Source organism: Theropithecus gelada, chromosome 11 (assembly GCF_003255815.1).
Source record: "Theropithecus gelada isolate Dixy chromosome 11, Tgel_1.0, whole genome shotgun sequence".
NCBI lineage: Eukaryota > Metazoa > Chordata > Mammalia > Primates > Cercopithecidae > Theropithecus > Theropithecus gelada.
Window position 1 is genome coordinate 71,026,292 of NC_037679.1, and position 22,079 is coordinate 71,048,370.

Sequence of the window (22,079 nt, forward strand, 5' to 3'; positions counted from 1 at the left end):
CGAGACTCCGTCTCAAAAAAAAAAAAAAAAAAAAAAAAGAAATGGACTTCTGATCGGGCGTGGTGGCTCACGCCTGTAATCCCAGTACTTTGGGAGGCCAAGGTGGGTGGATCACCTGAGGTCAGGAGTTCAAGACCAGCCTGACCAACATGGCGAGACCCTGTCTCTACTAAAAATACAAAAATTAGCCGTGCCTGTAATCCCAGCTCCCTAGGAGGCTGAGGCAGGAGAATTGCTTGAACCTGGGGGGTAGAGAGGTTGCAGTGAACCAAGATCGTGCCATTACACTCCAGCCTGGGCAACAAAAGTGAAACTCTGTCTCAAAAAAGAAAAAAAAGAAAGAAAAAGAAAGAAATGGACTTCTGGTGGGGCACAGTGGCTCATGCCTATAATCCCAGCACTTTGGGAAGCCAAGGCGGGTGGATCACCTGAGGTCAGGATTTCGAGACCAGCCTGACCAACATGGTAAAACCCCGTCTCTACTAAAAAACTACACAAATTAGCCAAGTGTGGTGGTCGGCGCCTTGTAATCCCAGCTACTTGGGAGGCTGTGGTAGGAGAATCGCTTGAACCCGGGAGGCGGAGGTTGCAGTGAGCTGAGATCATGCCAATGCACTCTACCCTGGGCGACAGACCAAGACTCTGTCTCAAAAAAAAAGACTGGGCTTCTTGGTTCTGGTGTCCCTCAGGGACTATGGATATAGGAACTCTTTCTTGCTTCCATCTATTTTTCTATATGCTGACTACTTAGTAGTTTTTAAATGAAAAGAAGTTAACACAGCTTTCTAGGTGAAGCAGTCTTTTTTTGTTCTGTGCTATCATGAAATCAGGTCTCAGGATATCTGGGACAATGAGAAGCCTCAAGATATGATCTTGACAGAATAAGGCCAGGTTACCCTCCATAACTTCCATGAAGCTCATGGTCTAAAACCGAAAGAGCTATCATTGAGCTCCCTGACATTTCTATAGAGAGAGCTCTTTTGGAAAGATCTCTGTAACTTACTTATCAGAATATCCTGTCTAATCTTCCATTATAATCCTCTTAGTCAATTTCTCTAATCTTAAAGATTTTGCCTTGGACATACCAAGGTATGCATCAAGTGAGAATAAGACCACTTTTGTGATCATCAGATTATTAGGTCTAGATGTTTTGATTACTTATCATTCCAGTCACCTTGTCCATTTGGCTTTCCCTTTGTTTCGGCATCATAGTATATGATGCTCTGGCCTCAGACTGGCCTTCATAACTTAGCTGGAGAAACCAAGTATCACTGTTACATGATTCACGAGGAAGAAACAGATTAGATAGATATTCCTGCCCCGGAATGAAGCTCTGAAGTCTGAGAATCTTTTCTTTCCCAAAAGATTTAAATTTTACCTATAAGTCACTAATTTGCTTGTTCACTCATTTATCCTATAAACATATATTTAGCACTTACTATTAGGCTGAACCATGTGAAATTGATGATATTAGACCATTTTCACCTATAAAAATGGCAAGTTGTTCATACTGTTCAACCTAACTTTATACTTTGATAAATGAACACAATGAAACCAACCTTGTACTTCTGCTTATAAATGCAAGTTAACAGTTATTGATTACTAGAGGTTTTTTTAGTCTCTATTTCTCTTAAATCTTATTGTCCCTCTAACTTCAAAAGATTAGTCTTAGTATTCTAGAATGGGGTGATCCCTATTGTTCAAGTCCTAGAACAGAATTGAACATATGAGACTAAGATGTGGTGTGTTTAAAGATCCCACTGTCACTTTTTTATAGTAGTTTTCCTTATGAGTTTCCAAAACTCTTCACAGAATAGAAACCCAGGATTTTGTGTGTCCAACTTTAGAGACAGTAATAGCAATAGCAAGACCTGAGCAAGTTGTTGCATGTCCCCTACCCCCACTTCCCCTGCAACCATGGAGTAGAGAGCCTTGAAATGACACATATAAATAATAATCTAGAATTTATTTTTTCTAGAAAAGACTTAGACAAATCTAATATCCATCAAGGTAACATGAGTCTATCTCTGAGATGGAAAGTGTCTTCCTCTCCCTGAACCCCTAGACTTTAAGGATCACTAGTAAATCTGGGAATAACTGCAGAGATACTGCCAGTTCACCTAGAATGACTACCAACCAATGGCACTATATTTCCTTTGAGTTCTGCAGTTTAGGGCATAGTTAGAAAAGATTTAAGATGTCCTTTCCCAACATTCTTTCCAATCCATTAGCGCAGAATAACTCCAGTTCCTGGATGTTCCAGTATTGTAGTTTCAAAGAATGGTAGAAGTACTGGTAGGAAAAGTAAGGGCGGATTCCAGTGAATTTAAGCCCCTGCTATAGAATCTCTTCTGTGAGCATAATAATGGTGTCTGGGTATCTGCATCACGCCGAGCCTCCTGCTTTAGTTGGTGGAATTTGTGCTGCGTCCAGCCATATACTCCACAGTTGAGTAGACCCTGAGATGTTGCCGTCAGAGCCTGGAGGAGATGAAGGGGTGATGCAGCCCATGCTTCAGGTTTTCAGGGATCCAGGGAATAATTCCCACTCCCCTTATTCATAAACCATTGTTACATTTTCCCTATCTCAAACATGAAGATCTGACTTCAGTTTTTTATATTTTTCTAGTTTGTCCTGAACTCACTCTCTACACTACACTGTTATGGATGACTAAGAGTTGGTCATATTTCTTAGTATATACACAGGGATAATGAAGTAGCTTCAATGTCCCTCCTTATTACCTCAGGGTAGCCTTGAGAAAACTCTCATCAGAATAGTCAGATAGTCCAAAAATCTTCTTAAACCCAATAAAGAAAAAAAAGAGAGATGATCATTCCATCCCCTCCTCATCATTCACCAAGAATAGCTCATTTATCCCATTCAATTCACTCTGGATGGGAAAGAACCATGTCACTATCAATGTTTCATAAGAACATGCCTGGCAGATCTGGTTTATTTTTACTGTCCATTCCTTAAAAACACATCAGTAAAATGAAGTTGACCAGAGATATATATGCTCTGGAATGCATGGGGGTACTTTTACATCATCATCTACCTCGACTTTGAGAAAATTTTCACATTATTCATAACTGAGTGTAAATAATACATTTTCTATTTTGCAATGTAGAAATACCCTGAGGGAAAAATTGTGCTTACCGAGTAAAGGTAGTATAAGAAAATAGGCTGAGCGGGTATAAGAACAGAGATACTAGATGTTGAAGGTGTTACCTGGAGAACATAAAGGGCCATGTGAAGCTTGGTGTCCTGTGGCTTAGTCAGCTTTATGATCATCAGAATGACAGCTGTGAATACACAAAGTATAAACCTTTTTTTCAGTCCTGACTGTCTAAAGTATCAGGTTCCTCCACACACATGCCTGAGCATTATCAGAATGGAAACAACAGGCATAATAAAATCCATCAGTGAGGTTAACGTGTTATGCAAACCAATGAGTCTTAGGCCTCCAACTTCTAGTCTTTATTGATGAAACTTTGTAGATTATTAGTGTAGTAATGGTAGCAGGATATACTATAGGAAGGTAATAATTTACACTTCCTATCAATTCAGATTTTCCCAAGCTCTTTCATAAAAATTATCCAATCTGGGCGGGCACAGTGGCTCATGCCTATAATCCCAGCACTTTGGGAGGCCAAGGTGGGCAGATCACCTGAGGGCAGGAGTTTGAGACCAGCCTGGCCAACATGGTGAAACCCTGTCTCTATTAAAAACACAAAAATTAGCTGGGCATGGTGGCATGTGCCTGTAATCCCAGCTACTTGGGAGGCTGAGGCAGGAGAATTGCTTGAACCTGTGAGGTGGAGGTTGTAGTGAGGTGAGATGGCACCACCACACTCCAGCCTGGGCAACAGAGGTAAGACTCTATCTCAAAAAAAAAAAAAAAAAATTATCCAACCTGATCCTCACTATAACCTTATGTAGTAGGAAGGGCAGGTGTTAATATCTCCAAGTCTGTCATGATGTTTTTTCCTCTTATATCGTGGTGCATCTCATGTCTAATTATCTTAATTTCTAAAACATAAGAAGCAAAAGGAGTTAAGGAGATTAGTAAAAACTGGAAATATGGGTAGGGCCCATACAAATTTTATAAGCTGAATAGGAATTTGCAGCCATCCTTCTTTTTTTTTTTTTTTTTTTGAGACAAAGTCTCGCCCTGTCGCCCAGGCTGGAGTGCAGTGGTGCGATCTCGGCTTACTGCAAGCTCTGCCTCCCGGGTTCACGCCATTCTCCTGCCTCGGCTTCCCAAGTAGCTGGGACTACAGGCGCCTGCCACCACACCTGGCTAATTTTTTTTTTTTTTTTTTTTTTTTTTTTTTTGGTATTTTTAGTAGAGACAGGGTGTCACTGCATTAGCCAGGATGGTCTCGATCTCCTGACCTTGTGATCCGCCCGCCTCGGCCTCCCAAAGTGTTGGGATTACAGGTGTGAGCCACCGCACCCGGCCACAGCCATCCTTCTTAGTGAGACCACTTTGCTTGATCAGAACCTAATAACTGCCCTCTTCACTGCCCATCTCTTCTCGTTAAGATACCTACCTGGGCCCCAGCAGCAAAAGAAGGCCATTGGGTATAAGCGTACCCGCTGGTCCACAATGTGAATCATTGCCCACTGTTCACTCCCCAGAAAGCCAGATGACTTCACAAACTTCTTATACAATGTCTGGGCCCGGATAAGTAAGACCTAAATATGAGTACAGCAGTGAGCAGTTTGCTTAAAGCTTAGTAAAACGCCCCTCTATCCTCCTGTCATTTAAATCTATCCTCCTATCATTTAAAAAAGATTATTCTCTTAGAATCTCACAACAGGAATGACCCCATTCTCTTGTCTTTACTTTCTGAGATCAGGCTTTTTTTCTGAGAGAAAATTACTTTCAGAGTGAACTTTTACTAGGTTAGGGAAATGGACAGATACTAGCCAAACTTGCGTACCATGTTTAACACATGAACCTTACATCAGCCTCTGGGCATTTCCCCCCCACCGAGGCTAATCACAGTTTACACAGGAAATTAAAAGTAAGCTCTAACTAGTTCCTCTTAAAACACTTTATTAGAGATTCTGTTAAAAAGTATTCTATGCTTAACACACTTAAACACTTTAGCACCATGGCCGAGCTTAAATTCTCAACTCTAAGCAACACAAGTTTTAGAAAGTCACTTCTTGCCGGGCGTGGTGGCTCACGCCTGTAATCCCAACACTTTGGGAGGCTGAGGCAGGCAGATCACGAGGTCAGGAGTTCAAGACCAGCCTGACCAACATGGTGAAAACTGTCTCTACTAAAAATACAAAAATTAGCCAGTTGTGGTGGCGTGTGCCTGTAATTCCAGCTACTCAGGAGGCTGAGGCAGGAGAATCGCTTGAACCCGGGAGGCAGAGGTTGTAGTGAGCTGAGATGCGCCACTGCACTCCAGCCAGGCCAACAGACCAAGACCCCGTCTCAAAAAAAAAAAAAAAAAAAAAGAAAAAAAAAAAAAAAAAAAGAAAGTCACTTCTTGCCTTTAGATGGAAAACAAATTGCTTTTCCCTACTTCAGCTGTCTGAATAAGGTTTAGCTCATGAAACAAATATAAATCAGTTCAAAAGTTCAATGTGGTTTTTTGCAAAAAATAAATTAGATAACACTCTTGGTAACAAATCTGAGTATTTTTCCTAATCCAGATCTACTCTCTAAGTTAATAACCTCATTACTTAATCAAGTTCAGCCATGTACATAGTCTCTTTTTCCCTACATAAGCATCAAAAGGAGACTTGATTTTGAGAATACTTACATCCAAAAGAATCAGTTCACCACCTGCTGATTTTTTTTTTTTTTTAAGAGATGGAGTCTTGCTCTGTCACCCAGGCTGGAGTGCAGTGGCATGATCTCAGCTCAATGCAACCTCCGCCTCCCAGGTTCAAGCAATTCTCCTCTCTCAGCCTCCCAAGTAGCTGGGACTACAGGTGCATGCTGCCATGCCCTGCTATTTTTTTTGTATTTTAGTAGAGACGGGGTTTCACTGTGTTGCCCAGGCGAGTCTTGAACTCCTGAGCTCAGGCAATTTGCCCGCCTCGGCCTCCCAAAGTGCTAGGATTACAGGCATGAGCCACTATGCCTGGCCACCATCTGCTGATTTTTAAAGAATCTAGAATGCTAATTCTGAATATATATCTTGAAACCTGGGCTATTCTAAAGAAGCAATCAGGAATCCTCAAGGTGCCAGGATTTGGGACCTGTCTCTCTTGTTAGTCAGTTCCAAACGTAAACCATCAAACCCATTTTAATATGAACTAGTCATTGTGAACTCTTTACAACCTGATGATTTGAACTGAGCCATCTCGTGTGTGTGTGTGTGTGTGTGTGTGTGTGTGTGTGTGTGTGTGTGTGTCTGTTTTAAGACAGAGTATCCTCTGTTGCCCAGGTTGGAGGGGCATGATCTCGGCTCACTGTGACCTCTGTCTCCTGGGTTCAAGCGATTCCCATGCCTCTGCCTCCTGAGTAGCTGGGACTATATGCACATGCCACCATGCCTGGCTAATTTTTGTATTTTTAGTAGAGACGGGGTTTAGCCATGTTGGCCAGGCTAGTTTCAAATTCCTGGCCTCAAGTGATCTACCTGCCTTGGCCTCCCAAAGTCCTGGTCTTACAGGTATGAGTCACTGTGCCCAGCCAAATTGAGCCATCTCTGTAACTTATGTTTGAATTGCCAAAGGAAATTCCCCATAACTGTATCTAGTTCACAGGTACTAGTGGGATATACATTTGATCTGCAGGTAGATACCTTGTAATTCTTGAACTGAAATATAAAAAGAGGAGAAAATGATACGGAAAAATAGATATGGGAAATACAAAGGCATATTTGCTCATTTACTGCTTTTGTATGAAACAGTTATGTAACTTATTATCCCCTGGCTAATTATTATAATTGTACATCATCCTGATGACATGAAATGAGTATCTGAAAACTTCATGAGCCACTTAACACTTTCGCCCCAGTTAGACACAGCATAAATGCAAATTTAATGGCCAAATGAAGAATTTTAAAAAGAAAATTATTTTCTTATTTGGAAAATTAAATCAAAGCATATGTTCTGTGTTTCACAGTGTCATCCTAACTATGTAAAGGATATATTTGACACACGAGTTTTCTGGCCATGGGGGATTGATGAAGCCTATATTAGTTGTAGAGTGAGTATAATTTTCACCTAATGAATACAAGCTGTTTTCTCTCTCTTATCATTTGATTTGGGGAAGTGCAAAAGTCTGAGGCAATAATTATATTGTCAAGATCTCCTAGCTACTTTCTTAGTTCTAGGACCACAAGAAGTGCCTCTCTGCCCCATCTTTCCCAAGTCCTGGGAATACTGGCCCATCCCCCTCATTTCCCCATCTCTCCACAAAGGAAGGTAGGGTGGTACCATACCATAATGGTAAGGAGGCTGAGTACAAAGCTGCCCAGGAAAATGGTGATACCATAAAAATAAAGTGTGCTACAGACAGATGTGTTGGCAGAAGGTGGGAGTTCAGCCACAGCTGATGGTGGTGAGTGCATCAGGATACACCTAGGAAGAAAATCAATAAACAGAAGTACCACTACAGATGTAAGAAAAGAGCTGCTCAACAAAAGTTAATAAGCATGTTATTTTACTTATCATTTTGCTAACTCTTGACCATAAAACCTTGTCTCTCCCCCACAGACACATTATCTTGTAGTCACTTTGTGTTACACTTTTACTTAACGTATTTTTAGCCTTTACTACATCTTATTCCCTAGCCCATTTCTAATATTAGCACTTTGGTCAGAATGTATGTAGAAAGTCTTTTTCCAGCTCTATTTATAGAAACAAATAGGTGTAGTCTGCCATGAAAATGATACATTTAGTTCTTACTTACTTGTGGCTCTGACTGAAGTTTTGGAAACATTCGCTAGTATTGCCCAGACAGAATACAGGTGTCATCAATAGTAGAGGTATCAAGCTGGGAGGGAAAAAAAGTATCACCCTAATATCCAGTCTTTTTCATGCCCTTCCTCTTTTGCAGAATATTTTCCTGCTCTTCCCTCAAATCTATCATCCCACCAATCTCCACAAATAACACATTTCATTTCTTCAAGAAAAATACCTCAAATACCTTAGGTATTCCTTCTTTTCCAGTTCCTAGGGAAGTACAATGCAGTGGGGAATTAATTTTATACCTAGGTTAATGAACCCTACCATAGTTTCACAGAGAATCTCTGGGAGCTGTATGGTCAGATAAAAATGCAAGTGGGTCAAAGTGAAAGGAAAATCTACTAAGGAGTTCTGTGTGCAGTCTCTTTTACTTTCTGTGGTGACTAGGGATAATCTCATTCTCATCAGCCCCTTCTTGGAAGCTTTCCCAAAATGTAGCTTTAAATAGCCAGCTATTTATCCAACTAAATACAGCCAGCTTCCTGTAAGAGGAAAAGATCCAGGAGCAAAAGTCACAAAGTCTAAAACCAACTCTGATACGGCCACCACTTTAGGTGAGATCCAAACCCTTTCTGGACTCTGTAATCCTAAGAGTCTTACCCAATGTTATAAAATAGATGATATCCTGAAGACCGTCTATTACAACTCTTTATGATACAGGAAAAGGAATAAGTGATCCAAAGACTCAAAGAAATTTTTCAAGGTTACATAGAGTTGATGGTAGAATTGGAGCTAAAACCCAAATCTATAACATCAAGCTACTTCCCTATTCAATGTGGAAAACTGGAACCAATGAACACATATTTGTTGTTTCTAAGTTAGACTCTGTGAGGACTTAGGAGTGACAACAGAAATAAAGGGCATTGTCCTATTTGTTCCCACCTGAACACCAGAATAATGAGAGTCTACACCTTGCTAAGAAGTAAAGAAAAAATCTTACCTTGAGAAAACAAAGGCCATTTGACCAACTCGACAAGTATAATCTATCACCTGTGAAAAGAACAAATGTGAGAAATGTCTTAAGACATTGTCAATCATATAATTATAAATACCAAGTCATCAGTTAACACTCAATAGAACAAAAAGATTTCCAAAAGCCAGTTTGCTTCTGTCAAGCAATATTTGCTATAAAATTCATCAAATAGATAGTTCCTTATTAGCACTGTATATAATAGAATTTTATCTCTATTACTATATTCTAAAAAGTACAACAACAACAACAAAGCCACAAAGAAAGCCTGCAGGAAGTAGCCTAATATGGAATTTGGGTACTCAAACAAATTCCCTTAAAAAGACAGGCATATATGAAATCATATAGTAATCCTCCATCTTCTAATAGCAGTTCAGCTCTTTTCTCTTAGACCCAGAGAGGTGTGGACTTTTTCAGACTTTATGAGGGGAATGAAACCCTTCTTATAAGATGACCAGTAAAAAGTGTAATAGGCCAGGATTAGTATAATAGGGCAGGGTCAAATATGCCCTTTGGATGTAAGACTGTTAAGACACTAGATGATAGAACATTTTCAAAATCTTGACTTGTGTTAGACACTGTAAAACAACTTATAGAAGAATTATTCCTACCCTCTAGGACTTTATGATGTAAGACTGAATAGAACATCTTAAAGAAATAATAGAATTAAAAATAAGCTTTTTTCTAGTTTTTAGATAGAAAACAATATATTTGGAATGGCATTGTTAGGGATCAATAAGCATTAAGTGAGCAATTAATCAATAATCAGATATTGGTAATTAATCTGCCCCAAACAGTTTGGACCAGGAATAGGACAGCTACTGTTGACTTTAGGAAAACAAGTAAAATTGTTTTTTGTGACCCCTCCCACTCACTTCCCTTCTTCACTTTTCATTCTTTCCTCTGTCAGGTGGTTATCCTGTGTTTAACTCTTATTTTTACCTGGGTACCAATGAATCTCTGATAAAAAGCTTATTGTTGGCTGGGTGCCGTGGCTCACGCCTGTAATCCTAGCACTATAGGAGGCCGAGGCAGATGGATCACGAGGTCAAGTGATCAAGACCATCTGGGCCAACATGGTGAAACCTTGTCTCTACTAAAAATACAAAAATTAGCTGGCTGTGGTGGCATGCACCTGTAGTCCCAGCTACTCGGGAGGCTGAGGCAGGAGAATCGTTTGAACCCAGGAGGTGGAGGTTGCAGTGAGCAGAGATTACGCCACTTCACTCTGCACTCCAGCCTGGTAACAGAATGAAAATCCGTCTCAAAAAAAAAAAAAAAAAGTTTATGGCAGAAGTCTTGCTAGGGTATTCAAAGAGAACTCAGGCTGAACACAGTGGCTCACATCTCTAATCCCAGCACTTGGGGAGGACAAGGCAGAAGGTTCACTTGAGCCCAGGAGTTTGAGACTAGCCTAGGCAACATAATATGACCCTCCCATCTCTACAAAACTACAATTAAAAAAAGAGAAAAGAAAAAATTAGCTAGGCATGGTGGCACACACCTGTGGTCCCAGCAACTTGGGAGGCTGAGATGGGGGGATCACTTGGACCCAGGAGACTGAGGCAGCAGTGAGCTGTGATCATACCACTGCACTCCAGCCTGAGTGACAGAGTGAAATCTTGTATCAAAAAAACAAAAAGAAAAGAAAACCCAAAGAAGAAAAAGTATCTTCAAAGCTCTTTGTGTGTGTGTGTGTGTGTGTGTGTGTGTGTGTGTGCGTGTGTATGTAGCTATAATAGCAGACTAATAGGTAGTAGAGTTAATATGTCAGGCCGTGGTTGGGCACGGTGGCTCATGCCTATAGTCCCAGCACTATGGGAGGCCAAGGTGGGTGAATCACCTGAGGTCAGGAGTTCAAGACCAGCCCGGCCATGTCTCTACTGAAAATACAAAAATTAGCCGGGTATGGTGACATGCACAGGTAGTCCCAGCTACTTAAGAGGCTGAGGCAGGAGATCGCTTGAACCTGGGAGGCGGAGGTTGCAGTGAGTCAAGATCGCGCCACTGCACTCCAGCCTGGACAACAGAGTGAGACTCTGCCCCCAAATATATATATATATATGTGTGTGTGTGTGTGTGTATATATGTGCGTGTGTGTATATATATATATGTGTGTGTATATATATATGCACACACACACACACACATATATACACACACATATATATACACACATATAAATACTTTTTCCTCTTTGGGTTTTCTTTTCATTTTTTTTTGAGACAAGGTGTTACCCAGGCTGGAGGGCAGTGGTATGATCACAGCTCACTGTGGCCTCAATCTCCTGTCCCCTACCAAAAAAAAAAAAAATATATATATATATATATATATATATATATCTCTCTCTTAGGCTAAAGCTTTTCTTCTTGAAACCAGTGACAGAGTATGGGTTATAAGAGAAATATAGTATACGCATCTGTATGCATAGAAAGCAGTAGGATACCATATTTTAGAGCTAATCTCATGTCCTTCCCATTTTTCTTTCAAATATTTTTTTGTTCTGCTGCCAGGAGCTCAAGCCTCAGAAAATTATTGCCCCATGTTTTCTCCATTCTTGGCTTCCAGTCTAATCATGGCAACTTCTTTAGGGAATGACTTGTGGCTGAATAAGTCTCACAATCTATAGTCAGTCTATTGGCTTTTGAGTGAATGAATGAATAAATAAAAACTTGAAATGCTATCCCTGTAGGGCTGTTGGACTTTTTATACATTCACTTACCTAAAGGGAAAGATATTAAATAATTCTTTCTTTTTTTTTTTTTTTTTTGAGACGGAGTAGTCTCACTCTCATCCAGGCTGGAGTGCAGTAGCACAATCTCGGCTCACTGCAAGCTCTGCCTCCTGGGTGCACGCCATTCTCCTGCCTCAGCCTCCCGATAGCTGGGACCACAGGCGCCCACCACCACGTCTGGCTAATTTTTTGTATTTTTAGTAGAGATGGGGTTTCACCGTGTTATCCAGGATGGTCTCGATCTCCTGACCTCATGATCCGCCCACCTTGGCCTCCCAAAGTGCTGGGATTACAGGCGTGAGCCACCGCACCCGGCCATTATTTCTTTATAGTATCTTTCAGTTACAGAATACTAAAGGATATATAGCCACGGGTCCTTACTAACTTGTAGGGAGCTAAGAAACTATGTGAGTTCAAAATATGGAAGAGTAGGCCAGGCACGATGGCTCATGCCTGTAATCTCGGCACTCTGGGGGGCCGAGGAGGGCAAATCACGAGGTCAGAAGATCGAGACCATCCTGGCCAACATGGTGAAACCCCATCTCTACGATAAATACAAAAATTAGCTGGGCATGGTGGCACATGCCTGTAATCCCAGCTACTTGGGGGGCTGAGACAGGAGAATCGCTTGAACCAGGAGGTCAGCGGCTGCAGTGAGTCGAGATCGCGCCACTGCACTCCAGCCTGGCGACAGAGCGAGACTCTATCTCAAAAAAAACAAACAACAAAAAAAGAAGAGTAATTATTAGTATGGAATAAATACCCAGAGGTAAACTAAAGAAAAGGGCCCAGAGTATAATCCTGTGTTGCACAATACAGTAGCTATAGCTGCATGTGGCTAATTAAATTAAAATTAATTAAAATTAAATAAAATTTAAAATTCAATTCCTCAATCACACTGGCCACATTATAGGTGTTTGGTATCCACATATAGCTAGTAGCTACTGAACTAGACTGTGAATTAAAAATTTTTATTATTGAAAAATGTTGAACAGCTCTTATGTAAACTATGATATCTTGTTCAGGATACTGCTTAAGGGCCTCTTCATGTTACTTTTTCAGTTATTTCCTCAGTGCCCTTTCTCCTTACAGCAAGAGAGAGTGAGAGAAGAAATTTTAAAAGCACTCTCTGCCCCTGCCCTTCTTCAAACATGAACATCTACAACAACAGAAAAAAGTAAGAAGAGTATCTCCTTAAGAAGTCAATCAGGGCCAAGTGTGGTGGCTCAAGCCTGTAATCCCAGCACTTTGGGAGGCCGAGGCGGGTGGATCACGAGGTCAGGAGATCGAGACCATCCTGGCTAACACGACGAAACCCGGTCTCTACTAAAAATACAAAAAATGAGCCGGGCGTGGTGGCAGGCGCCTGTAGTCCCAGCTACTCAGGAGGCTGAGGCAGGAGAATGGCATGAACCTGGGAGGCAGAACTTGCAGTGAGCCGAGATCGCACCACTGTACTTCAGCCTGCGCGACAGAGCAAGACTCCGTCTAAAAAAAAAAAAAATCAATCAGATGAAGAGTTCATAGAATCATAGCATCTTGGAGGTGGAAGGGACATTAAAGATCACACAGACTAACATTTTATTTTATTTTATTTTATTTTATTTATTTTTTTAGACAGAGTTTTGTTCTCGTTGCCCAGGCTGGAGTGCAATGGCATAATCTTGGCTCACTACAACCTCTGCCTCCCAGGTTCAAGCAGTTCTCCTGCCTCAGCCTCCCAAGTAGCTGGGATTACAGGTATGCGCCACCATGCCCAGTTAATTTTGTATTTTTAGTAGAGATGGGGTTTCTCCATATTGGTCAGGCTGGTCTTGAACTCCCAACCTCAGGTGACCCGCCCGCTTCTGCCTCCCAGTGTGCTGAGATTACAGGTGTGAGCCACCATGCCCGGCCAACATTTCATTCTGTTTGTTTGTTTGTTTGCTTTTTTTTTGTTTTATTTTTGAGATGGAGTCTCTCACTGTCGCCCAGGCTGGAGTACAGTGTGGCGTGATCTCGGCTCACTGCAAGCTCTGCCTCCCAGGTTCACGCCATTCTCCTGCCTCAGCCTCCCAAGTAGCTGGGACTACAGGCACCTGCCACCACGTCCGGCTAATTTTTTGTATTTTTAGTAGAGACTGGGTTTCACCATGTTAGCCAGGATGGTCTCAATCTCCTAACCTGGTGATCTGCCCGCCTCAGCCTCCTAAAGTGTTGGGATTACAGGCGTGAGCCACTGCACCCAGCCAACACTTCATTTTACAATGAAAAATTGGAGGTGCAAGAAAGGGAGATGGTATGTCTAAGGTCACAACAGGAGATAAATAACAGAACTGGGTCTCCCAGGGTTGGCATGGAGTCAAGAAGAATTTCCCTTCCTGAATCAAACCAGGCAGGCATGCCAGCACTGTAAATAATATTCCTATAATCAAACCTGTGTGTGTATGTGTGTGTGTGTGTGGGGGAGAGAGAGAGAGAGAGAGAGAGAGAGAGAGAGAAAGGGAGAGGAGGAAGTGATGTCAAAAGAATGAAAACTCTGTGGGAACACGTTTTTCCTTCGATTAATCTCCATAAATGCACCTAGCTAGGGCTACATGCTTACACTGTTTATCAGGGATATACGGGGATTGTTTTTACATACTATTATTATTTTTTTTTTTTTGAGACAGGGTCTGTCTCTGTCACCCAGGCTGGGGTACAGTGGCTCAAGTGATCCTCCTGCTGCAGCCCCCCAAGTTGCTAGGACTCCAGGCATGCGCTACAATGCCTGGCTAATTTTTTTGGTATCTTTTGTAGAGATGGGCTTTCACCACTTTGCCCAGACTGGCCTCGAATTCCTGGGCGTAAGCAATCTGCCCCCCTCAGCCTCCCTAACTGCTGGGATTACAGGTAGGAGTCACCACACCTGGCTTAGCATACTATTATTAACTATCAGCTCTGAATAAAACTTACCAGTGGAGATGTGCTCTGTCCACTCTGGGTGTGTTTCATCCTCAGTTCTGTGTACAAATACCAGATGTAATTGATGGTGTAGAGAAATGAGGAAATGTAGAATATCTAGGTTAAAATCAAAACAACCCATCACAACTATCTCACTCTGACACTGTGAAGTTCTTTCAACATACTCCATTATTTTCTATTATGGGAATCCTACCTACTAGTCTATTAGTAACGTACCATCTAGTGTCTATATCAGGCAAAACCATACCAAGTCTGAAATTCTTTTTTTTGTGTGTGTAACAGAGTTTTTACTCTTGTTGCCTAGGCTGAGTGCAGTGGCACAATCTTGGCTCACTGCAACCTCTGCCTCCCGGGTTCAAGCGGTTCTCCTGCCTCAGCCTCCCGAGTAGCTGAGATTACAGGCACGTGTCACTATGCCCCGCTAAATTTTATTGTATTTTTGGTAGAGATGGGGTTTCACCATGTTGGCCAGGCTGGTCTCGAACTCCTGACCTCAGGTGATCCACTCACCTTGGCTTCCCTAAGTGCTGGGATTACAGGTGTGAGCCATCGCACCTGGTCCCAAGTCTGAAATTCTAACAGGCCTACCTAAAACATGCCCTGCTTTCTTATTTTATCCTTTAGACTGTTCAGAAGAACCACAGCATTATCCCACCTCTACCTGCCCAACAGTCCCACTTTTATGAAGATATCATACAATCTTTTTCTATTTTATTTTTTTGGTTTTTTTTTTGTTTTTTTTTTTTTTTTTTTTGAGACGGAGTCTCGCTCTGTCGCCCAGGATGGAGTGCAGTAGCCGGATCTCGGCTCACTGCAAGCTCCGCCTCCCGGGTTCACGCCATTCTCCTGCCTCAGCCTCCTGAGTAGCTGGGACTACAGGCGCCCGCCACCTCACCTGGCTAGTTTTTTGTATTTTTTAGTAGAGATGGGGTTTCACCGTGTTAGCCAGGATGGTCTTGATCTCCTGACCTCGTGATCCACCCGTCTCGGCCTCCCAAAGTGCTGGGATTACAGGCTTGAGCCACCGCGCCCGGCCTTTCTATTTTATTTTTTAATTGAAAAGGCAATAAGGATTTCTACTTCTAGTAATGACAGGCTAAGCTATTTGAATCAACTTTCCATTCAAAAGAACTAAACATGATGAATAAGATATATTTTTAAAAATCCTTAAAAGAACCTAAGAACTGAGATGATATCAAGGAACTAGTAGGATAAAATCTAAGGGAAGGAATTTCTACTTCCAGCTTTGATGAGATAACAGGAATAGAATTTACCCTCCAGCCTTAAACAACTAAAAATTGAATAAAATATATGAAAACATCCAGTTTTCAAACAGTAGGCAATAAGCAGAAGAGAACAGCAATCCCTGAAAAAAGAAAAGCAAGGTGAGTCCATCAAGTGCCCCAGCTCACCAGCTGGTAAGAGAACAGGAGGGCTGGGCATGGTAGCTCACCCTGTAATCTCAGCACTTTGTGAGGCCAAGGTGGGCGGATCACGAGGTCGAGATCGAGACCATCCTGGCCAACATGGTGAAACCCCATCTCTACTATAAATACAAAAATTAGCTGGGCGTGGTGGTGCATGCCTGTAGTCTCAGCTACTTGGGAGACTGAGGCAGGAGAATCACTTGAACCCAGGAGGCAGATGTTGCAGTGAGCTGACATCGCACCACTGCACTCCAGCCTGGCGACAGAGCGAGACTCCATCTCAAAAAAAAAAAAAAAAGAAAAAAGAAAAAAGAAGAAAAGAAAAAAGAAAAAGAAAGAAAAGAAAAAGAGTGAGTACAGGAGCGGGAATCCAAACAGACCACTGTCTTGGTGAGTTGAGAAGACAAAATTCAGAGTTTGGGAGGCCAAGGCAGCTAAAATTTGTCAAGTACAGTATCAGAGCAGAGGAAGCTATATAGTGAGATGATTCTCAGGAGAGCTGCAGAGGTCACCCCAAGTCTTTGGTTAAGTATTAATCAATGTATATGGGAGAGAAAACCATGAAAACCAGAGAAAGAATAATCAGAAAGGAGTAGATGGGACAATCCCTAAAGCTCACACAGGGCCAGGAATAGTTTGTTTGCTTTCTCATCAACCAGAGTGGAAAAATACACAGGGCATAATCATAAGAAGAACATTGCTTCTGTAATGGGATCAAATTAGCCATACATAAAAGGCTGCCCTCAGAATGCTTAAAAGCAAGTCTTCTAATTAGCAGGGCATGGTGGTGCACGCCTGTAATCCCAGCACTTTGAGAGGCCGAGGCAGGCAGATCACCTGAGGTCAGGAGTCTGAGACCAGCCTGACCAATATGGTGAAACCCCATCTCTACTAGAAATACAAAAATTAGCTAGGCATGGTGGTGTGTGCCTGTAATCCCAGCCACCTGGGAGGCTGAGGCAGGAGATTCACTTGAGTCTGGGAGGCGGAGGTTGCAGTGAGCTGAGATCACGCCACTGCACTCCAGCCTGGGCAACAGAGCAAGACTCTGTCTCAAAAAAATAAAAATCACAAAATTAGCTGGGCATGGTGGCATGCACCTGTGGTCCCAGCTACTCAGGGGTCTGAGGTGGGAGGATTGCTTGAGCCCAGGAGGTCGAAGCTGCAATGAGCTGTGATTGAACCACTGCACTCCAGCCTGGGAGACAGAGCAAGACCCTGTCTCAAACAATAATGATAGTAATAATAATAATAGTTTAGAAATAGAAAATTGGAACAGACCTATAACTGGTAAGGAGATTTAAACAGTAATCAAAAAATTTCCCCAAACACAAAGCCTAGAACTAAATGGCTTTACTGGCAAATTACATCAAACACTTAGACAATAATTACCACCAAAACCTGTCAAGTTATTCCAAAAAGTTGAACAGGATGCAATGCTTCCCAACTCATTCTGTGAAGCCAGCAAAACCCTGATAGCAAAGCCAGACAATGACACTACAAGAAAAGAACAGACCAATATCCCTGATGAAAACTGTTGTAAAAATCCTCAACAAAATAGTAGCAAACAAAATTCAACAGCACATTAAAAGGATTATATACCATGACGAAATAGGAGCTATTCCTGGAATGCAAGGATGGTTCAACACACAAAAATCAATTAATATATCACATTAATAGAAGTAAGGAAAAAACTATATGACTATTTCAATTAATGCAGAAAAGCATCTGACAAAATTCAATACCCTTTCATGATTTAAAAAAAAAAAAAAAGCCACCAAAAAAAAAACCCAAACTAGGAACAGAAGAAAACTATCTCAACAAAATAAAGGCTAGTACATATACACACTGGAGTACTATTCAGCAATAAAAAAAATGAGATCTGTCATTTGCAACTACATAGATGGAACTGGAGATCATTATATTAAGTGAAGCAAGCCAGGCACAGAAAGGCAACCATCGTATATTTGCAGTTATTTGTGGAATCTAAAAATCAAAACAATTGAACTCATGGACATAAAGAGTAGAAGGATGGTACCAGAAGCTGGGAAGGGTAGGAAGGAGGTGGAAATGGTTAATGCGTACAAAAAATATATATAGTAATGGGTACAAAATACATATATAATAATGAGTACAAAAATATATATAGTTAGAATAAATAAGACCTACTATTTGATAGCATAACAAGGTGACTATAGTCAACAATAACTTAATTGTACATTTTAAAATAATTAAAACAGTATAATTGTATTGCTTATAACAGAAAGGAAAAATGCTTGAAGGGATGGATAACCCCATTCTCCATCATGTAATTATTTTACACTGCATGCCTGTATCAAAATATTTCATGTAACCCCATAAATATATATACCTACTATGTACCCACAAAATTTTAAAAAATTGTTTTAAATGTTACCAATTTATAGTCTTTCTCCACCAGAGGTATATAACAATTCCCATTTTATTATACATTTACCAATATTAAATCATTTCATAAACAAAAAAGCAAAAACAAAATAAAAAAACAACAAAGGCCATATATGAAAAGCCCAGAGAAAACATCACACTCAATGATGAAAGACAAAGCTTTCCTTCTAAGTTCAGAACAAGGTAAGGATGCCTGCTTTTACCACTTCTATTGAATGTAGTTTTGGAAGTCCTAGCTAGAGCAATTAAACAAGAAGAAACACAAGATAATGAAATTGAAAAGGAAGATATAAAATCATATTTGTTTGCAGATAACACGATCTTATATGTAGAAAACTCTAAAGATTACACACACGGGCGCGCGCACACACACACATACACATGCAACTGTTCAAACAAATAATAGAATTCAGTCAAGTAGCCAGATACAAAACAACATGCAAAAATCAGATGCACTTCTTTTTTTTTTTTTTTTTTTTTTTTTTTTTTGAGACGGAGTCTCGCGCTGTGTCACCCAGGCTGGAGTGCAGTGGCGTGATCTCGGCTCACTGCAAGCTCCGCCTCCCAGGTTCACGCCATTCTCCTGCCTCAGCCTCCGAGTAGCTGGGACTACAGGCGCCCGCCACCACGCCCGGCTAGTTTTTTGTATTTTTAGTAGAGACGGGGTTTCACCATGTTAGCCAGGATGGTCTCGATCTCCTGACCTCGTGATCCGCCCGTCTCGGCCTCCCAAAGTGCTGGGATTACAGGCTTGAGCCACCGCGCCCGGCCCAGATGCACTTCTATGTATCAACATGAACAATCCAAAAAAGAAATTATGAAAATAGTTCCATTTACAATATCATTAAAAACAATAAAATACTTAGGAATAACTTAACCAAGGAGGCAAAAGACTTGTACACTAAAAAGTATGAAACATCGCTAAAAGAAATTAGAGAAGACACCAATAAATAGAGAGATACCCATGTTTATGGACTGGAAGAGTTACTATTTAGTTTTTTGTTTTTTGTTTTTTTGAGACAAGGTCTCGCTCTGTCACTCAGGCTGGAGTGTCGTGGCGGAATCATAGCTCACTGCAGCCTCAACCTCTTGGGCTCAAGCAATTCTCCCATCCCAGCCTCCAGAGTAGCTGGAATTACAGGTGCACACCACCACACCCAGCTAATTTTTGTATTTTTTGTAGAGACAGGGCCTCGCCATGTTTCCCAGGCTGTTCTCAAACTCCTGGGCTCAAGCAATCTGCCTGCCTCAGCTTCCCAAAGCGTTGGGATTGTAGGCATGAGCCATCACACCTGGCTGAAACACTTACTGTTGTTAAGATGTTCAATACTACCCTAAGTGACCTACAGATTCAATGCAATCTCTATCAAAATCACAATAACTTTTTTTTTTGCAGAAATAAAATATACCATACTAAAATTCATATGGAATCTCAAGGGACCCTAAATAGCTAAAACAATCTTGAAAAAGAGAGGCCGGGCATGATGGCTCACGCCTGTATTCCCAGCACTTTGGGAGTTTGAGGTAGGAGGATCACTTGAGCCCAGAGGTTTGAAACCAGCCTGAGCAACATGGCAAGATCCTATCTCTACAGGAAAAAAAAAAAAAAATTAAAAATTAGCCAGGTGTGGTGATGTGCACCTGTGGTCCTAGCTACTCGGGAGGCTGAGTCAGGAGGATCACTTCAGCCCAGAAGGTCGAGGCTGCAGTGAGCCAAGATCATGCCACTGCACTCCAGCCTGGGCGACAGAGCAAGACCCTGTCTCAAAAAGTAAAAAGAATAAAAAGTTGGAAGACTCACACTTTCTGGTTTCATACAGAACGAATGGATCAGAATTTAAAGCCCAGAAATAAATCCTACATATATAATCAAATGATTTTGACAAGGGTGCCACGATCATTCAGTGGGGAAAGGACACTCTTTTCAACAAATGGGGCCAGGCATGGTGGCTCACGCCTGTAATCCCAGCACTATGGAAGGCTGAGGCAGGAAGACTGCTTGAGCCCAGGAGTTCAAGACTAGTGTGAGCAACATAGGAGGCCCCATCTCTACCAAAAATACAAAAATTATCCAGGTGTGGTGGCATGCACCTGTAGTCCCAGCTACTTGGGAGGCTGAGGTGGGAAGATCAATTGAGCCCAGAAGGTCGAGGCTACAGTGAGCCATGATCATGTCACTGCACTCCAGTCTGGGTAACAGACCAAGACTCTGTCTCAAATAAATAAATAAATGGTACCAGGAAAACTGAACATCCACATGCACGAGAATGAAGCTGGACCCTTACTTTACACCACATACGAAAATCTACAAATAGATCACAGACTTAAATGTAAGACTAAAACTATAAAACTCTTAAAAGAAAATATAGTGTAAAAGCTTCATAATGTTAGATTTGAAAATGATTTCTTGGGTAGGACACCAAAAACATAAGCAACAAAAGAGAAAATGAACTGTAACAAAATTTATAAAACTTACATGCATCAGAGGACACAACAGAATAAAAAGGCAGCCTACAGAATGGGAGACAATATTTGCACATTGTATGTCTGGCAGGGGATTAATATAAATACTTTATAAAGAATTCTTACAGCTCAGTAACAAAAAAGCAAACAATCTGATTAAAAAATGGGGAAGGGGCTGGGCATGGTGGCTCACACCTGTAATCCCAGCACTTTGGGAGGCCAAGGCAGGCAGATTGCTTGAAGTCAGGAGTTGAAGACCAGCCTGGCCAACATGGTGAAACCTCATCTCTACGAAAACTACAAAGATTAGCCAGGTGTGGTGGCGCATACCTGTAATCCCAGCTACTCAGGAATCTGAGGCAGGAGAATCACTAGAACCCAGGAGGTGGAGGTTGCAGTGAGCCAAGATAGCGCCACTGCACTCCAGCCTGGGTAAGAAAGAGAGACTTCATGCCCCCTAAAAAAAAAAAAAAGGGAAAGGACTTGAAGAGACATTTCTTCAGAAGATATATAAATGGCCAATAAGCACATGAAAAGTTATCCAACATTACTAATGATTAGGAAATGCAAATCAAAACCACAATGAGCTACCACTTTGTACCCATTAGGATGGCTATTACTTAAAAAACAAAAAAAACAGCAACAAATGTTGGCACGAATGTGGAAACCAGGGCACTGTGCACCGCTGTTATGGAAAATATGGTGTTTCCTCAAAAAATCAAACACAGAATTTCCTTCTGATCCAGTAATTCTACTTCTGAGTATATGTACAAAAGAACTGAAAGTAGGGGCTCAAACGTATTTGTACATCAATATTCATAGCAGCATTATTCACAACATCTAAAAGGTGGAAGTAACCCAAGTGTCCATTGACAGATAAACAGATAAACCAAATGTCGTCTATCCATACAATGGAATATTACTCAGCCTTAAAAACAGAGGAAATTCTGACACATGCTACAACAAGATAAACCTTAAAGACATGCTAAATGAAATAAGTCAGATACAAAAGGACAAACATTATGTGATTCCAGATTGAGACCATCCTGGCTAACACGGTGAAACCCCATCTCTAGTAAAATACAAAAAAAAAAAATTAGCCGGGCATGGTGGCATACGCCTGTAGTCCCAGCTGCTCGGGAGGCTGAGGCAGGAGAATCGCTTGAACCTGGGA

At 41.4% G+C, this 22,079-nt stretch overlaps 1 protein-coding gene across 4 annotated transcripts in view; it reads right to left on the minus strand.

The window, feature by feature from the left end:
- Window positions 1-1,947: 1,947 nt before the first annotated feature.
- TMEM116 (transmembrane protein 116) overlaps window positions 1,948-22,079 on the minus strand; it is a 50,418-nt gene continuing 30,286 nt past the window's right edge. For 3 of the 4 annotated variants that reach the window (XM_025403777.1, XM_025403774.1, XM_025403773.1), the window contains 7 exons: window positions 14,580-14,684; window positions 8,882-8,931; window positions 7,886-7,969; window positions 7,416-7,554; window positions 4,554-4,698; window positions 3,229-3,302; window positions 1,948-2,480 (listed from right to left, as the gene is read on the minus strand). In XM_025403777.1, coding sequence (XP_025259562.1) covers window positions 2,274-2,480; window positions 3,229-3,302; window positions 4,554-4,698; window positions 7,416-7,554; window positions 7,886-7,969; window positions 8,882-8,931; window positions 14,580-14,618 — 738 coding nt within the window. In that variant the 5' untranslated portion in view covers window positions 14,619-14,684 and the 3' untranslated portion in view covers window positions 1,948-2,273. The remainder of the gene's footprint in view (window positions 2,481-3,228; window positions 3,303-4,553; window positions 4,699-7,415; window positions 7,555-7,885; window positions 7,970-8,881; window positions 8,932-14,579; window positions 14,685-22,079) is intronic. The other variant, XM_025403775.1, reaches the window with a different exon arrangement.